The sequence below is a fragment of the Chlamydotis macqueenii genome, chromosome 16 (assembly GCF_036417535.1).
Source record: "Chlamydotis macqueenii isolate bChlMac1 chromosome 16, bChlMac1.mat, whole genome shotgun sequence".
NCBI lineage: Eukaryota > Metazoa > Chordata > Aves > Otidiformes > Otididae > Chlamydotis > Chlamydotis macqueenii.
The window spans coordinates 69,819-97,533 of record NC_141571.1 but is presented as its reverse complement, the minus strand read 5'-3'; the positions used below and the strand labels follow the sequence as shown (position 1 = coordinate 97,533).

Here is a 27,715-nt window from a genome sequence, read left to right as displayed (position 1 = left end):
GACCTTAAAGATCATCTAGTTCCAATCCCTGTGCCCTGGGCAGGGAGACCTTCCACCAGACCAGGTCACTCTAAGCCCTATCCAACCTGGCCTTGAACACTTCCAGGGATGGGGCGTCCACAGCTTCTCTGGGCAACCTGTTCCAGTACCTCACCACCCTCACAGTAAAGAATTTCTTCCTTATGTCAATCTAAATGTACCCTCTTTCAGTTTAAAGCCATTGCCCCTTGTCCTGTCACTACATACCTCTGTCAAATGTCCCTTTCCAGCTTACTTGTAGGCCCCTTGAGGTACCGGAAGGCTGCTATAATGTCTCCCTGGAGCCTCCTTTTCTCCAGGCTGAACAGCCCCAACTCTCTCAGCCTGGCCTTACGGGAGAGGTGCTCCAGCCCTCTGATCATTTTTGTGGCCCTCCCCTGGTCTCGCTCCAACAGGTCCATGTCCTTCTTATGTTGGGGGCTCCAGAGCTGGACTGCAGGTGAGGTCTCGCCAGAGCAGAGTAGAGGGGCAGATTCCTCTCCCTTGACCTGCTGGCCACGCTCCTTTCGATGCAGCCCAGGGTGCGGTTGGCTTTCTGGGCTGCAAGCGCCCATTGTCGGCTCATCTTGAGCTTCTCGTCCACGAGCACCCCCAAGTCCTTCTCCTCAGGGCTGCTCTCAATCCATTCTCCGCCCAGCCTGGATTTGTGCCTGGGATTGCCCTGACCCATGTGCAGGACCTTGCACTTGGCCTGGTTGAACTTCATGAGGCTCACACAGGCCCACCCGTGTTCCTTCAGGCACTCTGAAATGTAAATCACCAGCAGATTATTAGTTACATCAGAGGCTACGTAGGAGCCACAAATCTGAGGAGCTACATGGCCAGAGTAGATACAATGCAGACATTCAAGCAAAGCTGTCCTAGAGCAGTGTGGGCAGAGCAGTCTAACAGAATCCATTGGAAATGGAGATGTAGTTTGTATTTCTTCATCTACCCTAAAGATTGTAACTGTTTGCAAGACTCAGTTCTCATGGGATAGACCTTTACATGGACCACTCTTTCTTCAATCCCCTGCCTAGGAAGGACCCATCTGATCTTTCCTGGAAGTTGAGTGAAAGTTACTTGTCATGAGGCGATACTGGGAGAATCTTCAGACCATGTTTGAAGCTCATTCTGCTTGAATTCAGGATGCCTCTGCAGTTTCTGTGGATGAGTGTAATTCCTGAAGTACAAAGAATAGTTAACCAGAGCCCTATTCTTATGGCCACCTCCCAGTGCCATAAGCCACCATTGCTTCTGTTTCTCTTGATGAAATCTCACATGCTTCTGTAGAGCTGTTGTTCAATTTTCAAAGGACTTCTCCTGTTGAAAGAATTAGTCACCAGGAGAGGAATCCATGCTGACTCTGATGCTTATGGGAACTATGGATCCGAGTGTGCTGCCAGATGTATTCTAGGGGCTGTGTTATCCATTCAGTACCTGGAACCCCCAAACGTGGAATTTGGTAAACAAACTGAATAGTATCTTTCTCGGTTTGGATCATAATTTGTGTCAAATAGCTTATTAGGAATGACAGAACATAAATTCCTTCTACAGAAACCTGATTTATTTCCTCAAAGAGTAGAACTGGTATGAATGATGTGTAGAAGAATGGCAGGGCACAGAACACTGCAGAGTGATCTTCATTTATATAAAGATGGACAATCTGTGTCCTTCTGCAGCCCTGGCACTCTCCTGCTTTTATGTATTATTTTCTTTTTTTCTCAGTGACTTTGAATATATATGGCTTTCTCGTATCTGTGCTGCTTAGGTGGGCTACATTTTGGTAGAGGGCGATGTGGACTTGGGGTTGAGGTCAAGAGGGACAGTTCATGCCATTACTTGCCAGCAGAGACCAACACAGTCCAGCCTGGATCATTCTTTGAGCTAGCTGGGGCTTTAACTGACAGCCTGTAGTAAAAATAGGCCTGATTCTCATGGTACTCGTTATGACCCTTTGTAAACACTGTCAGGGCCCCGACAAGTGAGTGGGCAGGGCTACATTAATGTGGTTCACTGAACTCATGTTTTAGTAGCCTTTCCTATTCCTCATTAAGAAAATAACATTTATGGTGTTTGTTTCTTGCTAGGTGGTAAGGACTAACCAGTTTTCAGTTACACGACATGAGAAGATAGCCAATGGGCTACTAGGAGACCAGGGTCTGCCTGGTGTATTTGTGCTATATGAACTTTCGCCCATGATGGTGAAGCTGACAGAGAAACACAGGTAAGAGACATTTCAATCTATTTCATTCATACTCCATTGATTTTGTAATTTTGCGTAGCTTAAAACTCCATCCTCGCTTAGATGTGACAGTCCAAATGCCTGAAAACCACCCAAGCCTGTTCCCAGTCAGTGGAGAGGCGGAGGCTCTCCCAGATGCCCTTCCTCTCAGTGATGTCACCTGGGGCATTTTAATACAGTGTCAAGATGGAGAAGAAAATTGGTGCAGCAAGCAGAAGTCTGATATAATGGTTCTCAGTTCAGACTCGTTTCCTCAAAGTCTTTTTTTAATGGGAAGACTAGATTTATATAGTATACCCATCTTACCAGCTCCTACAGCAGCACCCACACTAATCCAACCTGGTCACTTACTCTGCATTTACTATAGCTTTTCTGCATGTCATAGTCAGTGTGGAATCTCTTTCTTTTCGGGTCCTCTATTAATCACAGGCATGTAATCACGAGAGAATAGAAGGGCTTGTAGCTGTTCAGTCTTTCAAGATCATGATGAGGGACAGCCAGTGTCTATACCTTAAAATGTATTAACATATGCTTAGGGATTTAGTTCTTGTGTTACAGCAGCCTGCTGTCTGGGTAGGAATGGATAAATTCTTAAGGATTAGAAGTCCATTCTTCAGGTTTATAAATTCAATACTTGCCTCCTAGGGTTGTCATTGAGCTCATTAGAGCGCACTGCTGTAATGCTACTCAGTAAAAGTATCAGTGAAAGACTCCATTCTGTAGTGAATATGGGTTATTTAATTGTTATAATCTGTTAATTGTCAGCTATTAATATTTTTATAATCTATACTTATGTGCTATGATGAACATTATGATAATTATGAGTTATTTTCTAATAGTTAATTGTTACTTATCGGACATTTGACCTTTAAAGGTCCCTTTCAACCTGACCTATTCTATGATTCTGTATTGGTATCTGAGCTCGTGCTGGTTGTTTATATTGTTTTCCTCATTCTAGGTCCTTTACACACTTTCTCACAGGAGTTTGTGCCATCGTTGGAGGCATATTTACAGGTACTGCACCTTTCCATCTTTTTTCTTTCTAAAGTGTAAACTTTTGCCACCTTACTCTTTCTGGTAATAAATCCCTGTTTGATGGGGAGAGATGGTTTCAGCCTTCAGGTGGATATAGTATGTTCTCCAGAGCCATGGGAGTGGCATCAGATTGTAATTAGGACTGCAGACTTTCAAGATACTTTAGATGACGTAGACCTATTGTAATATTTCATTTGATGAAATATTTCATTTCATTATAATGTAGACCTATCATCATATTTAATTCTGATGCTCTACAGGACATTTTGTGTTTGAATAATGTCTTTCACATACCAACCTGATCTGGTTGAAGATGTCCCTGCTCCTTGCAGAGGGGTTGGACTAGATGACCTTTGAAGGTCCCTTCCAACCCTAACAATTCTATGATTTTAACAGCAAGGCTGACTAAGGCATGTCTCATTAGTCCATGAAAAAGGAGGTTTATAAGGTCATCAGGATGTGTGGAACATTTGAAATTATTACAGCTTTTAATTAGAAATGCAAAGAAGGAACATCAACCCCTGGTAGTCTTCATTGATTTAGCTAAAGGCTTTGACACCATGAGCTGTTCACACATAATTACAGTTCTTAAGCAGAAGGACATGGACAATCATGTTATTGCCCTGATTAAAAACGTGTACTATAACATCAATACCTGTATTGACCTGAAGAATGAACAGTCGCATCCCATCAGAATTCGAATTGGTGTAAAACAGGATGATCCAACATCTCTGATTCTATTTAACTTTTCTGTGGAACCCCTGCTGTGTAAGTTGGCAGAGGATTCCAACATGGTTTGAAAAATATAACAACTATGGCTTTTGCAGACAAGTTGGTACTGTTGAGTGAATCATGGGAAGGAATGCAGAAAAATATTGAAATTGTGGAGGTCTTTTGTGAACTAACTAACCTCAAGACACAAGGGGAGTAGTGCTATGGCTTTTACATCAAGATCATATATGATCAATGACTGTCCTCCACGGATGATTAACGGAACCCCTGTCAATGTGATAGCTCTGAAAAGTACCTGGGTTTATCTATTGACCTATGGACTGGAATATTGAAACCAGAACTGCTGGGAAAAGTAAATGGATGGTTACAATGGACTGGGAAGGCTTCATTGAAGCCATTTCACACAGTTAATATCTTGAAGGGATATACTATTCTGTGATTGATTTACCTAGCAGATCAAACTGATGTAAAAGCTACGTACCTGGAAACACTTGATTTGGCAGTTTGAATGGGCATCAAGGAATGATTACATCTACTGGCGAGTACTGGTGATGCCATCCTGTATTCCAGCACGTGGGATGGAGGCCTGGGTGTTACCAGACTCTCAAGACTGATGCCTAGTGTACAGGCTTGAAGACTACACAGTCTTCCGATGAGACAGTAAGAGCAGTCATTTGGCAGGAGAGTATTGAGAAGGAATTTGAAAGCAGCAGGAGGAGATAAGGATAGAATTCCATCCATTTGGGACCCCAGAGCAGTCATGGTGATATCAGAGGAATTAGTCAGTGAAGCACCAGTCTCAGAATGGGAGATACCTGCTGCAAAAGTCATCTTTCCGAGACTGGAGAAAACAGGAGTTTGTGAATTGAACTAACTTGGTGTCCCAGGGCTGTGGAATTTCCAAGTTTGAGAAGGACAGAATCAGTAACAACTGGATCAAATGTCAAAAGGGCATTCCCCACAGGAAGCTCATCACAGCATTACAGCTAAAAGCCAATGTCTACCCCACAAGAGAATTTTTGGTAAGGGGTAGACAAGAAACTCAAATCATGTTAACATTGTCTGGCGGATAATGATACTTATTCGCATATTGTTGGATACTGCCCTGCGATACAGGATGCTAGGCTTGAGGGACAGAAGCAACTATGTAAACTGTTGACAAATGAAGCCAGAAAGAAAGAATGGGTAGTATTCCAGGAGCTGCTGCTGAAAGATGACCAAAATGAATTATATAAACCAGACATGGTATTCATTAAAGGAGACAGGCCCTGGTGGTAGACATCACAGGTAGGAGAGTAAATTAGCATCTTTGGTGGATGCAGCGACAGAGGAAGTAAAGAAATACCAACATCTTCAAGATCAAGTCCAAGAACTGACAAATGCCACTGTTATTACAATTATAGGATTTCCTTTAGGTGTATGTAGAAAGTGGCATCGAGGCAATTACGAGTTGTTAGCAGAACTAGGACTCTCCAGTTCCTGAGAGGAAAAGGTCAAATTGAGCGTTATTTTGTTCAGTAGATATTTTACCTATAAGCACAGACTATTTTAAGGTATTAATGAATTAATGAATTGTAATTGAATGCACTAATGAATTGTAAATAAACTGCCTGTTTCTATCTATCTAAGGCAGGAGACGGATCCTCAGGAATACCGAGAGCAAAAGCCAAGAGGAAGCAACACAATAGGGTATTGATAGTATGTAGGGACAATAAGGGACTGGGAATCATGATGTGTCAACTATCCTGCCAAAATACATTAATTACCAGTCTTTACTTAGGTGGATGGCCTTTACTCAACCTGGAAAAGGAACATGTATAATTTTATGTATGTTTGATAAAAAGCCCTCTCAGCTAGACAGAGTCCTGTAAGTAGAGACTGTTCCTGCAGAGCCATTTGAGTGTCTGGACTTCATTCTCAGTGCTTGTGAAATAGCTAATCAGTATCTGCTCAGCTCCATGCATGTCACAGACCCCAGCCTCGGTCCAGCCTTGCACTCCAGCTAATAACCCAAGGATGCTCTGAAATGTGGTCAGAGATGTTCATGTGGCTGTGAAGGGCCAGCCTGGAGATCTGGTCAGCAGATCTTACTGGACCTGAGAAGCCACCTACTGTATCACATACCACCTGTATCACATACCTTTATCACATACTACCTTTATCTGCAAGGTTTTCCCGTCACTTAAAGTGTCACAATGCTCAATTAACCTGATACTGTTAAACAGGATTTCTGTCTGTAATAAATTTGATTGTACTAATGTCTATGGTTGACCTGGGGAAAGGCTTTCAAAAATTATTTTCATGACAAATGCCAGTGCCTTCCAGCACTAGTTAGGTTTGACAGCCAGTTATAGAGTCACGGTGTCATAGAAGGGAAGTGACCTTTAAAAGTAATCTGGTTCAAGTGTTTGCTGCCATATGCCATGTTCAGACTATATTGTAGAGGACAGATCCAATCAGCTGTGTAACAGTTTTTGTGTTACAGCATCAAATTGATTCCACAAGAGAGATCATTTCAGAGCAAAACAACCACAAAAGACAGTCATCTGAAGTGTTACTCAAAGACCAGATAGTAAGACCAATAATTCCATATTCTACGGTAATAAACAGAAGACTTAGTTCCTGTTTTAGCTGCTACTCTTTATATAGTATTGAAACCTGATCTGGTTGGAGATGTCCCTGCTCCTTGCAGGGAGATTGGACTGGGTGGCCTTTAAAGGTCCCTTTCAACCCAAAACATTATTTGATTCTATGAAATGTCTGTCTTTATGTAGGGACAAGCAATCGCTTACTTATTTCTTAGATTGCAGTGTTGAATTAAAAAAAAAAGAACATGAAAGGCATTGAAAATACCTTTGCTCGTGGGCACCCTGTGTTCCCTCCCTGGCAGGAGCTTGGGGTTGCTGTCCTGTGAAAGATGCCTCGATGGGTGCAGAGTTTTCTGGGTTTCGTGGTGCAGTAGACCCATTCTGAGCTTTTCTGTGATCCCAAACAAACACTGAATTCATAAGCTCCTTCAGTGCTGGAGAGATCTGGGGAAAATACTGCAGAAAGACTTGTAGGCATCAGTTTGTTTTGCTTTGATTCTTTGGTGGGTAAACATTCCACTCTCTGATAAATGGCAGCACTGGGTGGAGTAGCTTACTCTTAAGGCTACTGTGGAATGAGCAAGAAATGGGAAACATGCCCTTGGCAAGCTGGGTCAGGGCAATGACATGGCATAAAGCTCTCAGCATCAGCTTCTGCCCCAAACTCTTCTCACTCATCAGTAAACACACGTGACTCGGCCTGTCTTATTTTTACTTATGAAAGCGATCATTTTCTAGAGAAGCATCATCACCTCTGGCCTGCAAGCTGGATCTTGCCTGTCCTAATGAGATGAGGACCTGAGCAGCAGGAACTGTTTTTTGTCTAGGGGAGCTGGAATTCCTTTCCACCGAGAGAAGCATTTGTGTTTTCTTTCTTTGGGAGTTGTTCTCTCTTCAAAGCATGTCTGGCTTGATCCATCTGTTTTTTGTTTTAGTTGCAGGATTCATTGACTCCTTGATCTATCACTCAGCACGTGTCATCCAGAAGAAAATTGAACTTGGGAAAACAATGTAAATAAGCAACAACTTCACCCTACAGAAAAAAAAAACTCTAAGGAAAACTAAACAGGTTTTTTTGAAACACAAGTGATCTGAGTGCACAAGAGAAGAGGTTTGGAATTACCTGATGGCCCTGACTGCTCTTATGTTACTGTCCCATCATTCTTTGTTTGGCATTAATTTGTGGATGGAACTGCTTGAACCTTGTGGCTATAAAGATTAGCCATCCTCTCTGGCTGTGCAGACCCTACTGTAAAAACCCTTTTGTGTCAATCCATGTTCATCCGGTCCCACTCTGTCCCCCACCTCCCCAAAAAAGACATGCTGCAGTCTGTTTGCTTCCAGGAATTTTCATGAGACCTGGAGTGGATTGAAGTTGCCATCAAATAAGCTTTCTAGCAACACCGTCTAGCTTTTTAAATTTTTCTTAAAAATGTTTCTGAGTGTGCTGATGCCAGACATCTGTGGTAATGTGCTCAATCCCATGTGCTTTCCTTCCAGCTGTTGTGGGCAACAGGGTGGGACCTGGCTCTTGGGATGTGCTTACTGTACTGTGGGGCATTGCAGTTGCTCCTGATTGAATTTGAATTAATTGAATTCAATTAATTCTATTAATTCAATTAATTCAAATCAAGAAATTGAATTCTTAAGAAAGATTGTAAGTGATGTTTCAGAAAAAAAATTAGTTGGAGTTTTAATTGATTTTTAAATTAGATTGTGTTTTTCACTTCCTCTCTGTTTATATTTTGAAATAAACTCCATCCTCTCTGTGTTTTGGTAAAGCATTTGGAAGAATAATTAAATTATTTGACCTAGTCCTGGTACTGAATTGGACATTATAATTTAAAAATACACCTGCATTGTAGCAAAGTATGTAGATGTCACTCTCGTGATGGGGTGGTGGGTTTTTTTTCTTTTTAATAAGCTACACAAGTGAGTAAAGTGCTTGGTATATGAAATTATATTGGGAGAAATTTGAAAATAATGAGGAAAAATAAAGTATTGTGGATTCCTGCCTTATTTTGAAGCAAACCAGACTCATGACTGAAATCTCGGCTCTGAATTTACTTTGCTATTGACTCTAAACTTGGTCCAAGCAATGGGTCCAGTAATGCACACTGAGTGTGACAGGTACAGTGTCATAGTTTAGCCCTGCAGGAGCAAGCTACACAGTCTCTCGCTCACTCCCCACATCCTTTCAGGGAAGAGGGAGAGATAATATAACAAAAAGGCTTGAGGTTTGAGATAAGGACAGGGGGAGATCATTGAAGTTACTGTTACAACTCGACTCGGGGAAAACTACTTCAATTTATTATTGTGAATAAAACCAAAGCAGACTAATGAGGAAGAGAACAAAACCAACTTCACCCCACCCCTCCCTCTTCCCAGGCTTAACTTGATTTCATTTATCTCTACCTCCTTCCCCCCCTGCCGAGCAGCACATGCCAGGAGGACGGAAATGGGGTTGTGGTCAGTTCATCACTTGTCGCTTTACGCTGCTCCTTCCTTCTCAGGTGGAAGAACTCCTCACATTCCTCCCCTACTCCAGCGTGGGGACCCTCCCATATTCTACAGTCCTTTGTGAAACTGCTCTAGCATGGGTCATTTTTCCACAGGGTGCATTCCTGTGTGAGGGATTTCAGTGATGGTCCGTGTAGGGCCCCTGTGGGAAATTACAAGCTGCAGACAGCTGTGAGAACGCAACCTTGGAGAGGGGAGCTAGGAGGGTTGTCACTGAGCAGTATGTTGTGGCTCTCTCCAATGCTGCTGGTGTTTTCTACCTGCTTCCTGGAGCTGGAGGCCAGCCTGCTGCAGGCAGTCCTTGCTGATGCCCCTTCACCCTTCCTCTTGGATAGCACAGTGCCTGGACATCAGCATGGGGTTGTCAGCATGAATCTATATTGTGGTGTTGGACTAATGTAAATGAAATGAGACATGTTCTCAGCATAGTCTCTAGTGCCCCAGGGTTCCTGTCTTCCGCACAGGCAAGCCCTGACATGATCTGATCTCAAGTGGAGGTGCTTCATGCTGAGTTTTGATGGGACAGATTCTTCTGAGGGGTCTCATCCTGATGCAGGAGATGATGCTCAGAGGGAGTGCTGCATTTCCAAAGAAATTAACTGACAACGGGGTTTTACAGTGAAGATGACTACCTAATGGTCTTTTGAATTAAGCAGGAATAGAGTAAGTTTTGGGGAGAAAAGTAGCTGGGCAGAGCCAGGCAGGCAGGTAAGGAGCAGCGAGGACTCTGGCTGGACCTGAAGGCAGGTGCGAGTGTCGGGCACGCATGGTGCTCCCCCGGGGGGCTGGCGTTCAGCTGCGGGATGGGGGCCCCAGAATGGCAAAGGGGGAGCCCTCTCCCTGCCCAGGGGTCCCTTGGGCTGCAGGGGAAGCAAAAGAGCTGCAAGGGACTCAGGTCATGTGGCATCTGCAGGGGACTGGAGCGGGGTCCTGGGGTGTGACAGTGCTTCTCCCAGTGCTGTGTCACCCCCAGCTTTCAGCAGGCCTGTTACATGGGATGTTGCCTTTGCAAACAGTGCCCAGTGCACCCCAGCAGTGCCAAATGCACCCCAACTCATGCCAGCAAGCTCAGTGCATGTCCCCAGGCAGCTCCTTGGCTCTTGCAGCCATGCGCAGCTGCGTTTTCCACCTCACCACCAAGCTGGGGCTCCCTGTGGCTCAAAGCCTGTCAGCCTCAGGCTTCCTCAAAATGTTTCCGCTTATAATTGCAGGATTTGTAGCCAAGCTGCTGTGTGCCTGGCTGTGCAGGTGTGTGTCAGTGTGTGCACACTGAGGGTGGTCTGTGTGTCTGCTCAGGGTGTGGGTGTGCAAGGTGAGGGGCTTGCTCCTGCCCTCACTGCTGGCAGCAGTGTGGCCCCAGCCCCCTGCCCAGGCCTGGCGTGTTCACGGCTCCGGTTAGCAGTTCCCCTTCCTGGTGCCACCTCTCTGCGGCACCACGGCGGACCTCATCTCAGTGTGCGACTTTGTGCGGCAGGTGCAGGAGGACCTCAGCTCGCCCACCACCTGTGCCTTTGCCAGCCACATGGGCCACTGCAAGGCCACCGCCAACGGCCTGGAGGAGGTGAGCAGAGGCAGGCGGCCGCGGGGGTGGACTCCGTGGGGTCTTGGGGATCCCACAGGGCCCGTGCAGAGGTTCAGGTGTCACTGTCTCATTTGTCACTGTGAATGGAGAGTGGTGTGAGTGTCTTTGGGTGTTTGCAAAACACTCAAAGCAAAGATATGGCAAAGGCTTGTGATGGGTTGTGGTGGCCAGGTGACGGGCGTCAGTTGGTGGGGACAAGAGCAAAGGGGCAGAGGTTTGTATGGAAAGGGTGTACCTTGTACTGGGCTCACATTGCATCGTGAAGAGATGACAGAACCCTTTGGCCGGATAAGCATCAAACTAAAAGCCAAACAAAAAGTTAAAGTAAGTTTTTCAGGGCAGCAGGATGGTTTCCTCACTTGTCCAGAGTTAAGCTGTGGGATACGCTGACTTGGGATGCTCGGAGGCCAGATGCATGAATGGTTCCAAAGAATTGTAGAGGCAAGAAGGTGAGAGTTGGCTGCTGAGCACAGCATCCAATGCAAAACTTAGTTGGGCTATACATGCCTTTGTTTTCTTACTGATGGCAAAAGACCCTGATAGGCTGGCACATGAGGGAGCGAACAGCAGAGCTCAATGCCCTGAGAAGACCATGAGTGAGGGCAAGATAGGCCCAGTGGAGGGTCCAGACTTCCCACTGGGAGCATCCCACCGCCCACCTAGATCTGCCTTGGGATGTTGCTGAAAACTACGAACAGCATAGTGCAAGCATTGTGCTGGCCTGTTCCTGGGCAAATCCCAGGAACCTGTGGGTTCCTGACCCAGAGTGGAAAATATCCATGAGGCTTTGCCACCATGGTGGGGCTCTCTGTGTGGTAGTCCAGAGGGGTCTGAGCCTCTTGGTGCCTCCTCCTGGCAGGTCTGGTAAATGGGCTGGGAGCAACCAAACCACACCACCACAACGTCACCTCTCTCATTATTCTGTAGTTTCAGCAGATGAGGGGATGGTGCCTGGGACTTTACCAGGGCCTGTCTGTGGGCTGTGACTTCTGCACTGCCCTGAGGCCCCCCCCAGTGCCTGCAGGCTTCAAGCAGATGGGGAGCTGTGCTCTTGTAGATCATTTTGTCAGTGGTGGTCACTGAGGTTTTTTTTTTTCTTCTCCATTCTCTGGAGGCCAGGACTTGCTCAGGAGCCTCTGGGCATGGGGTGATTTCCTTGTGTTGCTTAATTTTAAACTGTTACTCCGTGTGAGAGATTTCAGTGATGGTCCGTGTAGGGCCACTGTGGGAAATTACAAGCTGCAGCCAGCTGTGAGAACGTGACCTTGGAGAGGGGAGCTCGGAGGGTTGTTACTGAGCAGTATGTTGTGGCTATCTGGGAACCACTGTTGGCCAACAGAGCACATCCTTGGCAGGCCTTGCTGCATGCGCTGGCCACACGTGCACCAACACCTGGTCAGTACTCTGCCACTGAATCTGCTGAGGGGATAAACAGAGGCGGCGCGGAGCAGAGAGAGGACCCAGAGCACTCTACCAACAACAGGGGACGCCCTGAAGGTGCTGCGCCTGCCTCCCTTCTCTGCTCTGACCCTGCTGCTAATCACCCTCCTGCTCGGCGGTGTCTCCGGCTTAGTCAGGTTGGTAAGACTCTCACAAAGGGAAAACAATACGCTGCTAACTGCTTATGCTAGGAGCTGTAACTGCTTATGCAAGGCTATAATAGAGCAATAAATACTGTTGTGCTTTTAAATATCATATGCTGGGTGATCTTTGTGCATAGGAATGGTACGAACCGCTTACAATTCCCTCCAGGACAGCTGCCCCAGCGGGCCCTGCACGGGCCACATGCATCCGCCTGCCCCGGCGTGGGGTCCTCCACGGGCTGCAGGGGGATCTCAGCGCCCCGCAACTGCCCTTGGCGTCTGCAGCCGTTCCTCTCACAAGAAATTCTTCACAACAGGCTGGCAGATGCCTCTCAGGATCTCTTCACATCTCATCTCCTCTCCACTTCTTGCAGCCCAACTGGGCTGAGTTGAGCCAGTCAGCTGCCTGGCGGGAGGCCAGATGGTGAGGGGCCACGAGGCCCACAAAGCTCATGCCTCCCCCTCTCTGCCCCTGCTTCTGCTTCTTCACTTTTTTTTTTTTAAATTTTTCCGTTTCTTAAATATGTTATCACAGAGGTGTTATCACTGTCACCAACTGGCTCAGCCCTGGCCAGCGGCGGGTCTGCCCCTAGGCACTGAACAAAGGGGTAACTTTTAGCAGCTTCTTACAGAAGCTGCCACTGTAGCCCCCTTCCCCCCCACCCCCCCCCCAAAAAAAAAAAACAAAACAAAAACCACCACACATGGGATGAGATAATGCAGAGAGAAAGCTATTTTATAATTCATTTGAAAGGAAGTTTTTTTGTTTGTGGAGTTGTTGTGGGTTTTGAGTAGTTGGGGTGGGGTTTTTTTTATTAATTAGTTGAACTTATCTACAAACCAGCAAGTATAAAAACCTGTGGGTGTTTTTTTTTTCAACTGGGGAGAGAAGCAATTTGAAGTGTGGGTAAGGAGACTGATTAATCTTCAAGCTAGCATACTGAAAAAAATGGTTTTGAAAAAAATATTAGATTTGAAACAAGGATATTTAACAAATCCATTGGTTCAGGATCATATAGTACTACTACAATGTGAGGAAGTGGACATGGTATCTATATGTTTTATCAGCAGAGTACACAGCTTTGTAACTAAATTTGAAAGAATAACTGGGGGGGGGTGGGGGGGGGTGATGATGAATGGAAATGATGTAGCAAGAGTTAAACAATTACCAGCTAATCACTTCTCTTTGATAAGAAAGCCAATGACTTGTAAACCTCAGGAGAGCATTGGGCAGAGTACAGCTTGGCACCTAGAGAGGGATGGTGAAGGGGGTAGGCAGGTGCAAGAGTGTGGGAAACTGGCTATAATGGAGAAGAGAAATACAGATTCTACATGGAAAGGTAGAAAATCAATAAAGCTAATAGTTAAGCAATGTAGACTTCTGCTATAAAATGGGTGCTTAGTAGGAGAGATCTGGTGGTTTTAATAGACTGAAAGACCAAGTGACTAGTAGCCATAAAAAAGCTGATGTTCATGTTTGTGATTGAAAGTAGGAAAATATAGCCTGCTAACCCTGCTCTGGAGGAAAAACAAAAACAAAAAAAAACCCCTCCTTTTGGGAGCTCGGTCTCCAGGGTCTGCAATCTTGTTCTGCAGGGTGGGGCTGAGACAGATTGTGCTGTCTTTTCAAAGCAGCAAGGGCTCAAAAAGTAAAGCAAATGTTAATAGTAGATTCACATGTGTTTTCAAAGTTTATTCAATCTAAGATCATTTCAACTATACTTGATTCCTCCATCATTTGACTTAGCATGCTTAATTTTTTTTCCTTTCTTACTCTTCTTTGATACAATTTAAAAAAAATATTTTCTTAGTTAGACAGGAAGGGAAGATGCCTGTCCTGCTTCTGGGTAGGATAAAGTTCATTTTCACAAGAAGCTGGAAGGAAATGCAGCCACAACAGCTGACCCAACTGGCCAAAGAGATATTTGATACCATATGACATCATGCACAGCATAGAAAGTGGGGATGTCGCTGAGGGGACAGGAATCGCTTCTCAGGAGTGGGCTGCGCATCAGGTTCCAGGAAGTGAGCAGTTTCTGCTGTGAATCACCTGCTTAGTATAGTCTATTATTACTACTGGGGTTTTTTCCTGTTTTCCTTTGCTGTTCTGTTGAACTGTTTTTATCTCAGCCCATGAGTTTTGCCTTTCTTTTTCCCTATTCTCCTCCCCATCCCACTGCAGGAGGGGGGAGGAGTGAGCAAGCAGCCACATAGTACTTTGTTGCCAATTGGGGCTAAACCACGACAATGCCTCTCTCCCCTACCTGAAGAACAACTACAAACCTCCCACAAAAGCCATCAGTGGTTGGAAATGTCAGCTCTGTTATGCAGACAGCCATGTTTGAGTGGCTGCTGTCACCACTACCGTCGTCACCTAATGGCTTCATGGCTGCTGCAGGGACATGCACAGCAGCTTGCAGGCTCCAGCCCCATCATCTCCGCTTCCTCTCTCCCAACCAGCATGAGCAGAGCCATGTACACCTGTGTCTAGCCAACCACATGTCCCCGGTGCCATGGGCACGTGTCACCCCTGGCACCCACAGTGCCCAGCTGGTGGGACCAGCACAAGAAGCATCGAGACCTTGGGGATCACAGGTCTGCGAGTCTGGTCACATGGCAGACTGGAGGGAAGAAGCAAGCTAAAGAGCTGAGGCAGGTGCCGGCAGCGCAGAGGGCTGCCAGTTCCTGCACTAATGGCCTGGCTTCAGTTTCTTGGAAATCCATCATTCATAGAACGAAATCCTGCCTTCGGCTGCCAGTCTCTCAATCAGGCTGAATTCGATGTCAGCGTCATGGACCCTCGTCCTGCGAAAGGCACCGGACCAGCGATTTTTCTCCCAGTAGTGGTGCCAGTTCCCTTCACTGTCTGCTCCAAAGCCAAACACGGAGACCTGTGCACATGCCAGCAAGAGCCATTGCTGCACGGGCGCTCGATTGGCCTGAGAGTGCGCAGACAAGCAGTGTAGTGGTGATATGGTGGCAGTGTCTGGTGTCAGCAGCCGCACTCACCTGCTGGCATGCATGTAAGGCGAAGAGCAGGGCTGTGAAGCCAGTGGACGGGTACCGCCCGTGGTGCTCCATCCAGTTGTCCTGGATGTACTTGAGGAAAGCTGGGCTCAGGATCAGCACCTGCATGGGGAGTGGAGGAGCCATGAGCCACTCACTGTGCTGCAAAAGCGACAGGCAAACCCGGCCACCAGTGCAGCCAGTGGCCCTCCCGCTCACTGGCTCTGCCCACATCCTGCTTAAAAACAAGCCTGGTCTCTGCCCAGCAGAGCCCAGCCTGCCCAGGAGGACCTGGAGCCTGCCGAGCCCTTACCTTGTTTCTGTCAGCTTTGATGAACTGTTTCACTTTCACATATGTGCTGCAAAAGCCAGAGGACAGCAGTGAGCATGGGGTACTCCCACTGCCAAGGACTCTCCTTTTGAGGCAGCGTTTGCCAAGTGTGGCTGTGTCTGCCAGAACCCAGCCCCATGGCACCCCCAGCCCCTCGGGCTGGCCCAGCAATGTCTCCTGGCCTGGCCCCATAGTGGGGACAGTCACCATCCCATCCATGGGGGCTATGGGACTGCAGGATGACTGAACCCTGGGGGGACGGGTCAGTGCCAATCTCCCCAAACTGCAGTGCAGCGGGATGTCAGCACCCTCGCCTGTGCACCCTTTGCCCCACAAGGACTGTGATGCCAGAGCCCTAGTGAGGCACCAGGGTCTCCAGGACCACCCCATGCCATCCCCAGGGTCTCCAGCACAAGAGATGCTATCCCCTGAAACCAACGCACTGCGTGAGCTCTCCAGTGGAAAAAGCGCTGGCCACCCACTGCAGGTCCAGTGGCTTGAAGGGGACGAGGACGAGGTGGACTCCAGGCCTGAGGTTCACTGCACTCTCCGGGTACATGAAGTGATGGGTTGTTCTCATGCCAACATCCAGCTCAAAGCCAGTGGTCTTTGCTCTGTTCATCCTAGGTGACAGTGAGAAGGCACGTCCTGAAATGAAGGTGCACACTGTGCTGGTCCCATTGGGCAGGGATACCAGGTCACCCTGGCCGGTAGCAAAGAGGGGACATGGGTGACACAGGGTCAGTGTGTGCCCCAGAGTGGGGGTCTCCAGGGAGCAGGGCTGGCAGCTCCCCTGCCATTGCAGGACATATGTTGGTGGATTTCAAAGAGTGGGTGGGGGCTGGGGCATGCCAGGGTCCCAGGGAGGCAGGGAGGGGCCAAGCCCCTTCTGGTCACTCACCTCAACACCCAGTCGTGGGCATCGATCCGCAGCCCATGGCCAGATCCCTTCAGCCGCCCCGAGTTCCCCACCACAGCACAAGTCCTGCAGCGGGATGGGTCCCACAGGCCGCTGGTTGGGACCGGGAGAACAGCGAAGAGCTGCTGAACTATGGCCTGGAGCTGAATGCCACTTGTGGGGGGACCCTGCAGGGTCTGGGGGAGCAAGGGCAATGAGAGGCAGCATCAGCCCCCCCTGCCAGTGCCCCCAAAGGGGGACGGAGCCCCACTCCTCCCAGCAGAGCTTTGGGAAAGGCACAGAAAAATCTGATGGGATAGTAGGAAAAGAGTGCAGGACAGGCCAGGGTGGGGGGAAAGGGAGGTAAGCTGGGGTACCTGCATCCCCTTCATCCCCTATCCCATCTGTCCGACCTGGCCTCGGCCCTGCCCCACCGCAAACAGACTGAGGAAGCCCGGGGAGAGCCCCGAGCTCCCGCCCATGCCCGCACTCACCAGCCACCACTGAACCACGTCGGAGGACAGCTGGTGGGCCGCGCCCGTCAGCAGGGGCCCCGCAGCCATGTTGTAGCGGGTGTCGAACCACGCGGAGCCGTTGGTGGCACCAGGGCAGGGGGCAGTGGGAGCGTGGAGGACGGAGGAGCCCCAAGGGAAGGGGTCAAGGCCGTCTGTGGGGGCTCGGAAACACTGCCACAGGACCAGCAGCAGGCACAGAGCCAGCACCGCCTGCACACGCCGCTGGCACAGCATCCCTCATGCCACCTGCAGCGAGATGTCACCGGGACCAGCGGCACCTCGGGACCCCTTCCCACCGACCCACCCCTCCCCTACCCCCCCGCCCAGCCTCCTGGGACACCCCCCTGGCTGCTCACCAACGCTGCAGGGATCTGAAACAGCCCGGCGCGCCTTTCCTTTCCAACCCGCCCAACGGCGCTGCCGCCGCCGAGCTGCGGGCACGCCCGGAGAACCGCGCCCTGCGCCAGGACTCGTTCTGGACTGCGAACCGAGCCCCGGAGGGGCGGTACACGCCCCCCGCGGCCCCCGCCCCACTCCCGCCCACCTCCGCAGAGGCAGCCGCGCCCCCGCGAAGCCCCGGCCCCCGCCGGCGAGGCTCTGCCCCCGCCGAGCCCGGGCAGGCGCCGTGCAGACGGCTCTCCCGCCGTACCGGTGTTTGAGTGACGTTTCTGTCCTGCGTCTAAAAGCACTCGTGTAAACCCTAGGTCAGAGGGCAGAGAGTTTCCTCGTCCTCAGAGAGTCCACGAAGTGCTCAGCCTTTCAGGACCTGGCTCCCTCAGGCCAAGGTGAGAGCAGGAGCAGAGACAGCATCTGAAGCACATTTGGGGGCGAGCAGTCCCATCTGTGCTAGGTAAATGTTGGCTCTTCACCTCGTAGGACCCCGCAAGTGACGCTCTCCCTGACGGTGGCTGCAGGTCCCCCTGACCTAGTCTTTTGCCTGCCTGCAGCAGCCATGAGCATTTCCCATGATGGAGGCGAAGAGCATCCATCCAGCGTGCCGGTGGGGCCAGGAGCCAGCGGCTCCCCTGGGCTGGTTCCAGCGCTCATGGAGCCTCGGGGTTATTAAGCCACAGCCCATGGAGGGGATGAGCTGCCTGGCAGCTGCACGGCCAGCACCAGCACCTCCATTAGGCCCAGCACCTCCATTAGTCCCAGGGGACTCAGGCAGTGCAGTGAATACTTCATGAAGTTTTTTGCACTTGCCCATCACTGGGGAGAGCAAGGCTCTGGGTATGCGGGGTGGAGCGGCCCTATCTCCCTGCCTGTGCCTATGTGCAGCCCCTGCTCTGTGGACAGGACCTCTTCACCTGCACCTGTACCACCATGGTGGCTGAAACGCACCCCACAGCCCCACGCCATGAGGTGCTCTTGCCTTGGTGTTCCCCAGTCCAGTGCCATCAGTCACAAGCCACCGCACCACAGCCATGTGGCCACTGCATCAGGCTACGCCCAGTGGCTGCAAACCTGTTGCTGTCCCCAATCCCATGCAGCCCCAAGGGACACCAGCGGGAGCTCCCCAGCCCTGCAGCCAGAAAAGAGGCCCTCATGGTGTTGTGACCCCCCCACCCCGTCCCCAGCCAGCTCTCCCCACGGCCCCTCACCTCCTCAGAGGAAGCACCAGGGGAAGGAGACACTCCTGGGCTCGGTGGCCTCACCAGTGCTTGTTGCAAGCTGCAACAACCACCACAGGAAGAGGAAGTGTTGCACCATGACGTGGCGGAGTACAGAGCCTCACAGCGAGCGGCACAGGCAAGGTCAGGGCTGCTGTCCCTCCTCCGGCAGTGCCCATCACCCTGGCATCCTGGCATGGCCCTCCCACGGCAGCCCAGCACCACAGCGGCCATCAGTCCTGCTGGATGTCCTGGCCCTGTTCCCAGGGCCAAGTCAGGAAATTCATCATTAAAATGTTCCTCTGAGGGTGGGAGAAGCTGCCTGGAGTGGAACTGTCCTCCTACCCCTACGGATGCTGCTGGGATGGCTCAACTTCTGCCAACACTGACATCAGGAGGTCTCACCAGCCTCGTACATCCAGTGCCTCACCAGCTGGTTTCTTTTGCTTACCTGGATGGGATTTTGGCTCATAGAGGACAGAGGAAGGCTGTGAAATGTGCCTTGGCAACTGGAAAAACACAGCCAGTGGAGAAAAGCCATGCAAGCTGAAGTGTGAGTAAATTTTGTCGGGTCAGCCGTCTTTGCTCCAAAGCCTGTGAGGCAGTTTGGTGCCTGGGGAGAGTGGCAAACAGGAAGGATCTGGAAACTCAAACTAAAACAGCCCTGTGAAATACGAGCACCGAAGAGCCAGTATTTTTTTGTTGGGGATGACGAGTATCAGAAGACATGAGAATAAGAAACAAGAAGCCATGGAAATGAGAAACAAGAAGCCATGGGAATGACAAACCCAGCTGAACTCAGGAAGTCTGCGCAGTATCTGTTACCTCGACTAAGGGAGGTAAAGCAGCTAGGAATGACGAGAAGCACGGCTTCAAAGGAACAGAAATCAATTTTAACAGTTCTAACAAAAGTGTTAGAGAAACAGAACAGTGCTATTAATAATACTGACTTGAAGAGTTTGTTGGTTTGGGTGTCTGCTCATGTCTCCGATGCTAACACCTCTAATATATACACAGTGGGCACCTGGGACAGTCTAAGTGTTGAGCTGTGGGACTGTGCAACGCGGGGTGACCCTGCTGCTCAAAGGTTATCACTGGCGTGGCACGTAATGTTTGAAGCCTTAAAGAATCACGCGCAGAAAGGGGATCTGACAGCACCTGTTACCCCGTCTGCTCCTCTGCCCGTGGAAACAAAGACTAACAGTGAGCCGGAAAAATCCTTTGATCCAGGTCCCACAGATCCAGAAAAGGAGCCCTCAGTCTTTGGAGCTTCCTTGTTAGAGGTGGCATGTTTGTGTGTGTGACCTTTGTGTCGACCGCGTCGTGCTTTTTTTTTTTGTGTTTGTGTGTCCTTTGTGTCAACAGTGTCATATTTTTGTTACTGTTTGGTGGTGTTGGTGTGGATGTAAGCTTATTCCAGCTGATTCATATTTGTGCTACAGCTGAGTGTTCTGGTGTGCGGTGTTGCAGGTCGACCCCGTTAGAACAAGGGATACATCCAGGTTGATATTGTTGCGTGCAAGGCGCAGTGTTAAGTTATAAGATCTTTAAGTGGACATGGATAGGCAGTGCAAACAGAGAAATTAACAGATTATAGTCTGGAGGAAATTAAATGTTTCCTAGACAGTCTGTGTGTGTGCATATGGGCATGGAGTGAATGGTATGGAATAAGGGGTGAATACTGTCTTGGTTTCAGCAGGGATGGAGTTAATTTTCCTCTCAGAAGCTTTGGGTTTTGCATGTGAAGAATGTTGATTAAAATGCTCTGATGATCAGAGTTGTTAATGAGACCAAGGACACTGTCTGGCTTTCCAAGTCTCGTTAACATGCCGATGCAGGAAGCTGGGTGAAAGAGAGTATTGTTCATTTGGACATTGGGTGGTGAGAAATTGTACATTGTTCATTTTATATATATTAATGTTCTTACATTTTGTTATTATTCTAGGTTTCCTCTTGGTAAACTGCAGCATAAAGCGATGTGTGATTAACTGACCGTGGCCCCCATTCCCTCTTCCTGCCCCACCACCCTGTCCCACTTGGGGGGGGTGTCACCAAAATCGGGAATCAAACTCCTTAACACCAGTGTAGCATTAAGAAGCAGGCATTCTTTATTGCGGCGCCGGATGCACGGGGGATCCTTCCACCTAGCGTGCATGCCGGTCTGAAAGCTGGGCAGAATATATTTAGTGATTTCATGCATAAGCATTATTCCTAGAAATCATTATAATATTCCCCACCCACTTGCACATGCTCAGTCTTTTGAGTCGAGGGTCTTCTTGTGGTCCCAGGGGTCATCGGAGCGCCCCTTCCTGGAATTCGCTGGTCGAACCCATCCTTAAAATCTCCATATGTGGTCTTGAGAACAGGTCCCATTGCTCCTTGATTTTCTGGCTACAAAGTGATGGCTCAGGGCCTATTTCCACAGCTAGTGTTTGAGGCCTCCCTTTGTTCTGCCACCTTTCTTAATTACCCCAGACACGCTAGGCTAACCTTGTCTCACCCTGGACTGCCTTATTGAATCTGATTTTCTTTCTCATTTTTAACAAACGAGATGTTGTAACAGTCTTAAGACTCCCTGTTCCCTCTAAAGAAAAAACAGATTTCATATAAAATTTAACCTGTGTGACTACAGTTCTATAGTTAGCAAGAATCACCTCATATTGATATTTAATTATCAAAAATCATATTATTCTAAAATTATACTGATTAAACATTTTATGTCATGTAACGGGGGCTGGGGGGGAGGAAGGAGGTGGAGATGGTGTTAAGCCTGGGAAGAGGGAGGGGTTGGGGGAGGTTATTGTGTTCCCTGTCTCATTATCCTGCTTTGGCTTTAGCAATAAATGAGTAGTTTCCCCGGGTTGAGTCTGTTTTGCCTGTAACGGTAGCTTTAAGAATGTCTCCCTGTTCTTGTCTCAAACCTCAGGCCTTTTTTTTTTTTCCCCCCCCCCTGTTATGTGCCTGGGCTGCAGCTGCCGCCAGGGCAGCTTATCCAAAAACTGACATGGTTACAGATGCTCCCTTCTGGGTCGACCAGTGGCCTTTAGCAAGAGAAAAGTTGCAACATTTGAATGAGTTAGGTGATGAGCAATTACAGCTTGGACACATACAGCCAACAGACAGTCTCTGGAATACACCTGTGTTTGTAATACAGAAAAAATCAGGCAAATGGCGACCCTTACAGGATTTAAGGGCAGTAAATTTGGCAATTGAGGATATGGGACCTTTGCAACAGGGGTTACCATCTCTGTCAATGATACCTCGAGATTGGAATACTATCATTATTGATTTAAAAGATTGTTTTTTCACTGTACCTTTACAGCCTGAGGATGCTCCACGATTTGCATTTTCTGTGCCTTCAGTCAGTATGGGAGAACCTAATCGCTGGTATCATTGGACGGTATTTCTGCAAGGTATGAAAAATAGTCCAACCATCTGCCAATGGTACGTTGCACAAGCCATAGCACCAGTAAGGTGCTTGCATAAGAATAGCCTCATTTATCATTATATGGATGACATTTTAATTGCAGCACCTGATGATTCTCTGGGGGACAGAGTTCTTAATGATATCACCAATGCATTATCCCGATTTAAATTGGTTATTGCTCAAGAAAAAATTCAAACGGTATCTCCCTGGCAGTATCTCGGCTGGCAAATTATGGAAAGAACAATTATGCCATAAAAGTTAAAAATGCCTCAAACAGTGTTTACCTCAAACGATTTGCAGAAATTGCTGGGAGCTATCAACTGGGTATGCCTGGTATTAGGCCTCTCTACTGAATTGCTTTCTCCACTATTCCAAATACTTAAAGGAAACTCAGATTTAACCTCCTCTAGGAGACTAACTCCAGAAGCCCAACAGGTATTACAAACAGTTTTGCTACAGATCTCCATTCATTGGCCCAAACAACCAATGCTGCAATTTTTAGGAGAATTAATGTTGTATCCAGCAACTCATCTAAGTTACACTCCCATAGAAAATGCCTTAAGAATGTTTACAGATGGATCAGAAAAAACGCACAAATCCATGATTGTGTGGAAGAAAAATGATGAGTGGCATTATGACATACAATTGGTAGAAGGTTCAACCCAAATTGTAGAACTTGCGGCAGTGGTACGATTTTTGTATAAGTGGAAAGAGGAATCCCTCAATGTTGTCTCCGATTCTGCCTATGTGGTCAATGTAATACAAAGCGCTGAACAGGCAATGTTAAGGGAAAACAGCTATTATCAGTATTGCATCTGTGGGATCATCCTCAGTTTATTGTACATCTGAGAGCTCACACCCCGCTTCCAGGACCTGTCACAGAAGGGAACAGGAGAGCAGATGCTCTCACTAATGCAGCCCTCATTCCAAACGTACTCATGCAAGCCAAGCTATCCCATGAATTTTATCACCAAAACTCTACAGCCCTTCAACAACAATTACAGCTGACACGGGAACAAGCTTGGGCAATTGTGCATTCCTGTAGCAGTTGCCAGAACACAATTATACTACCTCTATATGGAGTTAATCCGCATGGTTTGTGCTCTCAAGAATTATGGCAATCTGATATAACTCATGTCCCATCATTTGGCCAACACAAATAGGTACATATAACTCTTGATACCCATTCCAGCTTATTGTTTGCTTCTGCTCCTATAGGAGAATGTGCTTGAGATGTTTGCCAACATTGGACATCAGTGTTTGTTTTCATGGGAATTCCCACGCTTATTAAAACAGATAACGGGCCAGCGTATGCTTTTCGTGCAGTCCTGTCGTAGTTCAGCCCCGATGGGGACCAGACTACACAGTCTCTCTCTCACTCCCCCCACTCTCCGAGAGAATAGGAGGAGATTCGGTAAACAAAAGAAAACCAGAAGAAAAAAAACCAAACACGTGGGTTGAGATTGAACAAAAAGTAAATTTAACAGTAATGACAGAAGAAAACAAAACAGTGATGGAATACAAATACAGTATAATAGCTTACAACAGATATCCACAACAAGTTTCTTCCACGTAGCAGGGAGACTCCCTTCAGCACCCTCCTCACTTATATACTGAGCATGATGGCAGATGGGATGGAATAGCCCTTTGGCTAATTTGGGTAAATGAACCCCAGCTGTTAGCTAATTAGTTAACTATTCCAGCCATAGGGGCTACCAGCTTCAGTACTCCACCCAGCTCAGGTGAATATTAACTCTATCCTAGCCAGAACTGGGACAAGTCCAAACCTTCCTTGCTCTTTGGGGCATTGAGCATGTTACCCGTATCCCACATAACCCCACTGGACAGGCCATCATTGAATGGCTGGAGCACCTCTCCTCTGAGGACAGACTGAGAGAGTTGGGGCTGTTCAGCCTGGAAAAGAGGAGGCTCCAGGGAGACCTGATAGTGGTCTTCCAGTACCTCAAGAGGGCCTACAAGAAAGATGGGGAGAGGCTGTTCAATAGGGCCTGTTGTAATAGGACGAGGGGTAATGGTTTTAAAATAGAGGGGGGTAGATTTAGATTAGATATTAGGAAAAAATTTTTTACAATGTGAGTTGTAGAACACTGGAACGGGTTGCCCAGAGAGGTGGTGGAAGCCCCATCCCTGGAAACATTCAGGGCTAGGCTGGATGAGGCTCTGAGCAACCTGACCTAGTTGGGGATGTCCCTGCTTTTTGCAGGGGGGTTGGACTAGATGACCTTTGAAGGTCCCTTCCAACTCTAACCATTTTATGATTCTATGATTTTTTAAACCTTTGGAGTGACAATTTTTCCCCAATACAGAAACATTTTGGATCATCTGCTGTAGATGAGGCCATCCGAGGGCAAGCTCCGGTGATGGTTAAGAATCAGTCACAGAAAGAAGAAATGTGTGGGTAACTATGGCTAATGGCATGGGACAGGATGCCATTTGTCTGTATCATCTGCAAATAACCCTTTCAGAACATGTTTGGTCGACGTGCCAGATAACGGTAGGGTGGCAACTCTGTAAAACAACAGCAGCTGCGAGCGCTGAGTGCTGAACCACAAGAGAGAGAACTTTTGGGATCAGTAAAGATGGACTTCTGTCTATTTTTTAACTATTCAGAAGCTAATGTTACTAGAGGGGTAGTGATTGTAAATGCTTCAGAACCTATACATTGCAATGACACATGTGGTGTGATCATGCCAGTGCTAACATATCAAAATCCAGCACTACGCCAGTGGGCCTCTGTCGTAGTTCAGCCCTGATCAGGACCAGACTACACAGTCTCTCTCTCACTCCCCCCACCCTCTGAGAGAACAGGGAGAGATAATATAAGGAAAAATGGCTCAAGGTTTGAGATAAGGACAGGGAGAAATCCGTAAAGTTACCGTCACGGGCAAAACAGACTCGACTTGGGGAAAACTATTCATTTATTACTACAAACAGCAGGATAATGAGACAGAGAACAAGATAACCATCCTCCACCCCTCCCTCTTCCCAAGCTTCACATTATCTCTACCACCTTCCTCTCCTGAGCAGCACGGGGGGAGAAGAGGGAATGGGTGTTGCAGTCAGTTCATCACATGTTTTTTCACGCTGCTGCTTCATGGTCGTGGGAAGAACTCCTCACATTCCTCCCCTACTCCAGCGTGGGGTCCCTCCCACAGGCCACAGTCCTTCGTGGAACTGCTCCGGCGTGGGTCATCTCTTCCACAGAGTACAGTCTCTCCAGAACGGCTGCCCCAGCAGGGCCTCCACGGGCCACAGCTGCCTTCAGGCCTCCACCTCCCCCAGTGTGGGGTCCTCCACGGGCTGCAGGTGGATCTCTGCCCCTCCGTGGACCTCCATGGGCTGCAGGGGGACAACCTGCTCCACCATGGTCGTCACCACGGGCTGCAGGGGAATCTTGGCCAGGAGCTGCATTACTGCTCCCCCTCCTTCTTCACTGACCTTGGCGTCTGCAGCCATTCCTCTCTCACGCAAAGTTCTTCACAACAGGCTGGCGGATGTCTCTCAGAATCTCTTCACATCATCCATCTCATCTCCTCTCCACTTCTTGCAGCCAGGCCGGGCCAAGTTGGGCCCAGTCGGCCGCCTGGCGAGAGGCCAGAGGGTGAGGCCTGCAAGGCCCATGAGACCTGCGCCTCCCCCTCTCTGCCCCCGCTCAGCTTCTTCACATCTTCTCTTTTTTTTTTCCTGTTTTCCCCTTCTTAAATACGTTATCACAGAGGCGTTATCACGGGACATTCTGCTACCAATCGGCTTGGCCTTGGCCAGCAGCAGATCCGCCCTAGGCCTGGCCGAGTCCACTAAACAAAGGGGAGCGACTTCTAGCAGTTTCCTACAGAACCTACCACCTTAGGCCCCTCCTCACTAAACAAAACCACAACAGCCTCTCTGATGGTATGTTTTTCATATGTGGGGACTGTGCGTGCGCAGGGATACCCTCCGATATAAAAGGGGGGCCCTGCACCACAGAGAACTTTAGGGATGTTTATACCCAATAATACAATGATTTTTACAGCATAAAAAACCTAAACAAAGCACACGTAGCTTTGAATCTGACTGCCAAGACAATATAGAGTCTTGGAACCCATATGATATTATTGCTGCTTCAATCCTTGCACCTGGTGTGGCAAGTGCCCAGGCATTAGCTACACTAAATAAATTGGGCTGTTGGCTTGCTAAGCAAACAAACGCAACTGCATCAGCACTATCAACGCTGCTAACTGATGTAGATTCTACACGCTACGCTGTTTTATAAAACAGAACCGCCGTTAGCCTGCAGAGCACATTTGACAGGCCTTGCTGCATGCGCTGGCCACGCGTGCAGCAACGTCTAGTCAGTACTCTTCCACTGAATCTGCTGAGGGTGTAGATAGAGGTGGCTCGGAACGGAGAGAAGGGACCCAGAGCTCATTCTGCAAACAACATGAGATGCCCTGAAGGTGCTGCACCTACCTCCTTTCTCTGCCCTGACCCTGCTGATAATCACCCTCCTGCTCGGCGGTGTCTCCGGCGAAGTCAGGTTGGTAACAGAACAGAGCAGCAATAGATTTTTAAATTATTAGTACAAAGTCATGGTTGCCAGAATTTTGATGGGCTTTGCTGCATGAATCTGTCTGATTATTCAGAATCTATTCACAAAAGTATTCAAAACTTGCAAAAAGGCGTACAAAAACTGCAACAAAGTGATGGTTTTGATATATTCAGAAATCTTTTTGGTGGATTGATAAAAAGCTTATTACAAATAGGTGTAGGATGCTTATTTATTCTTTTTATATATGTATTTTGATCTGTATTCCGTCTGTGTTGAAATGTGTGCAAACTTTAATAGATAAAGCGTTGAAACAAGCCTCTTTTCATAAACAAAGAAGGGGGAGATGTGGGCATTTCGCTGAGCCAGTACGGTGTCGGTGAAAGCACACTGACCTTGGGAGAGGGATACAATCATGCTCGCAGGAAGAAAGCCATGGAATGAGAAGGGAAGCTTTAAGATACAAGACATTGTTAGCAGAATTTATGGCTTGTTTCAACAGAGGCTTGCAAAAAACTAGTCACTGGCTTTGTAGATAGGAAGGTTGCTGGAGTTGTTATGTCTGTAATAGTAGAAGAATGCTGTAGTAGAAAATTACTAGGAAGTAGTGAAACTTAGTTTTGCTTAGCAATCATGAATATGTATAACGTGTGATCAGTAATTTTATTGGCTAAGCTTGTGTGTGGCATAACTGTTACTTGGACAAGAATGAAATAAGGATGGATTATGTTACTCTTGAAAGAAGCCATTATTATAATTATAGTATTGTTGACCATGGCATGTGTTCTCCCTTGTATTTTACGATGTCTACAAGAAGCCCTCACAAGAACTTCTGAGAGAAGCGCATATGCTGTGCTGTTAAAACAAGAAGGGGGGAATGGGAATGAGAAAAAAGAAGCGATGAGAATGAGAAACAAGAAGCCATGGTGACGTGCGGAAAACGGACTCCACAATTTGTAAGATTGTAAAGTAGGTATGTTTATTCAGCGCTGGGCAGCACAGGGGGGTAGTCCCACCAAAAACGTGCGCACCTGACGCGGCAACTCACTTTGAATTTATATAACCAAATGTTACATATA

The 27,715-nt window shown here is 48.0% G+C and overlaps 2 protein-coding genes across 6 annotated transcripts in view; one reads left to right on the top strand and one right to left on the bottom strand.

Moving 5' to 3' along the window:
* Nucleotides 1-8,233, top strand: part of ERGIC3 (ERGIC and golgi 3) — a 36,183-nt gene extending 27,950 nt beyond the window's left edge. For 2 of the 3 annotated variants that reach the window (XM_086760755.1, XM_086760754.1), the window contains 3 exons: nt 2,109-2,245; nt 3,222-3,277; nt 7,554-8,233. In XM_086760755.1, the coding sequence (XP_086616881.1) occupies nt 2,109-2,245; nt 3,222-3,277; nt 7,554-7,633 (273 nt within the window). In that variant the 3' untranslated portion in view covers nt 7,634-8,233. The remainder of the gene's footprint in view (nt 1-2,108; nt 2,246-3,221; nt 3,278-7,553) is intronic. The other variant, XM_086760756.1, reaches the window with a different exon arrangement.
* A 5,731-nt stretch (nt 8,234-13,964) lies between these two features.
* On the bottom strand, nt 13,965-18,685 carry LOC104480128 (CMP-N-acetylneuraminate-beta-galactosamide-alpha-2,3-sialyltransferase 2-like). 3 transcript variants are annotated; one of them, XM_086760999.1, is made up of 8 exons: nt 18,655-18,685; nt 17,703-17,753; nt 17,033-17,299; nt 16,542-16,735; nt 16,084-16,263; nt 15,623-15,668; nt 15,313-15,432; nt 13,965-15,194 (listed from the first exon to the last, which is right to left on the bottom strand). In XM_086760999.1, exons 3-8 carry the CDS (start codon nt 17,285-17,287, stop codon nt 15,027-15,029), a joined length of 963 nt encoding a protein of 320 aa, XP_086617125.1. In that variant the 5' UTR covers nt 17,288-17,299; nt 17,703-17,753; nt 18,655-18,685; the 3' UTR covers nt 13,965-15,026. The 3 variants fall into 3 exon arrangements, with proteins under 3 accessions (XP_086617125.1, XP_086617124.1, XP_086617126.1); XM_086760998.1 differs by lacking the exons at nt 17,703-17,753; nt 18,655-18,685 and adding an exon at nt 17,410-17,482; XM_086761000.1 differs by lacking the exons at nt 17,703-17,753; nt 18,655-18,685 and adding an exon at nt 17,410-17,482 and having other exon boundaries at nt 16,123-16,263.
* Between the last annotated feature and the right edge of the window lie 9,030 nt (nt 18,686-27,715).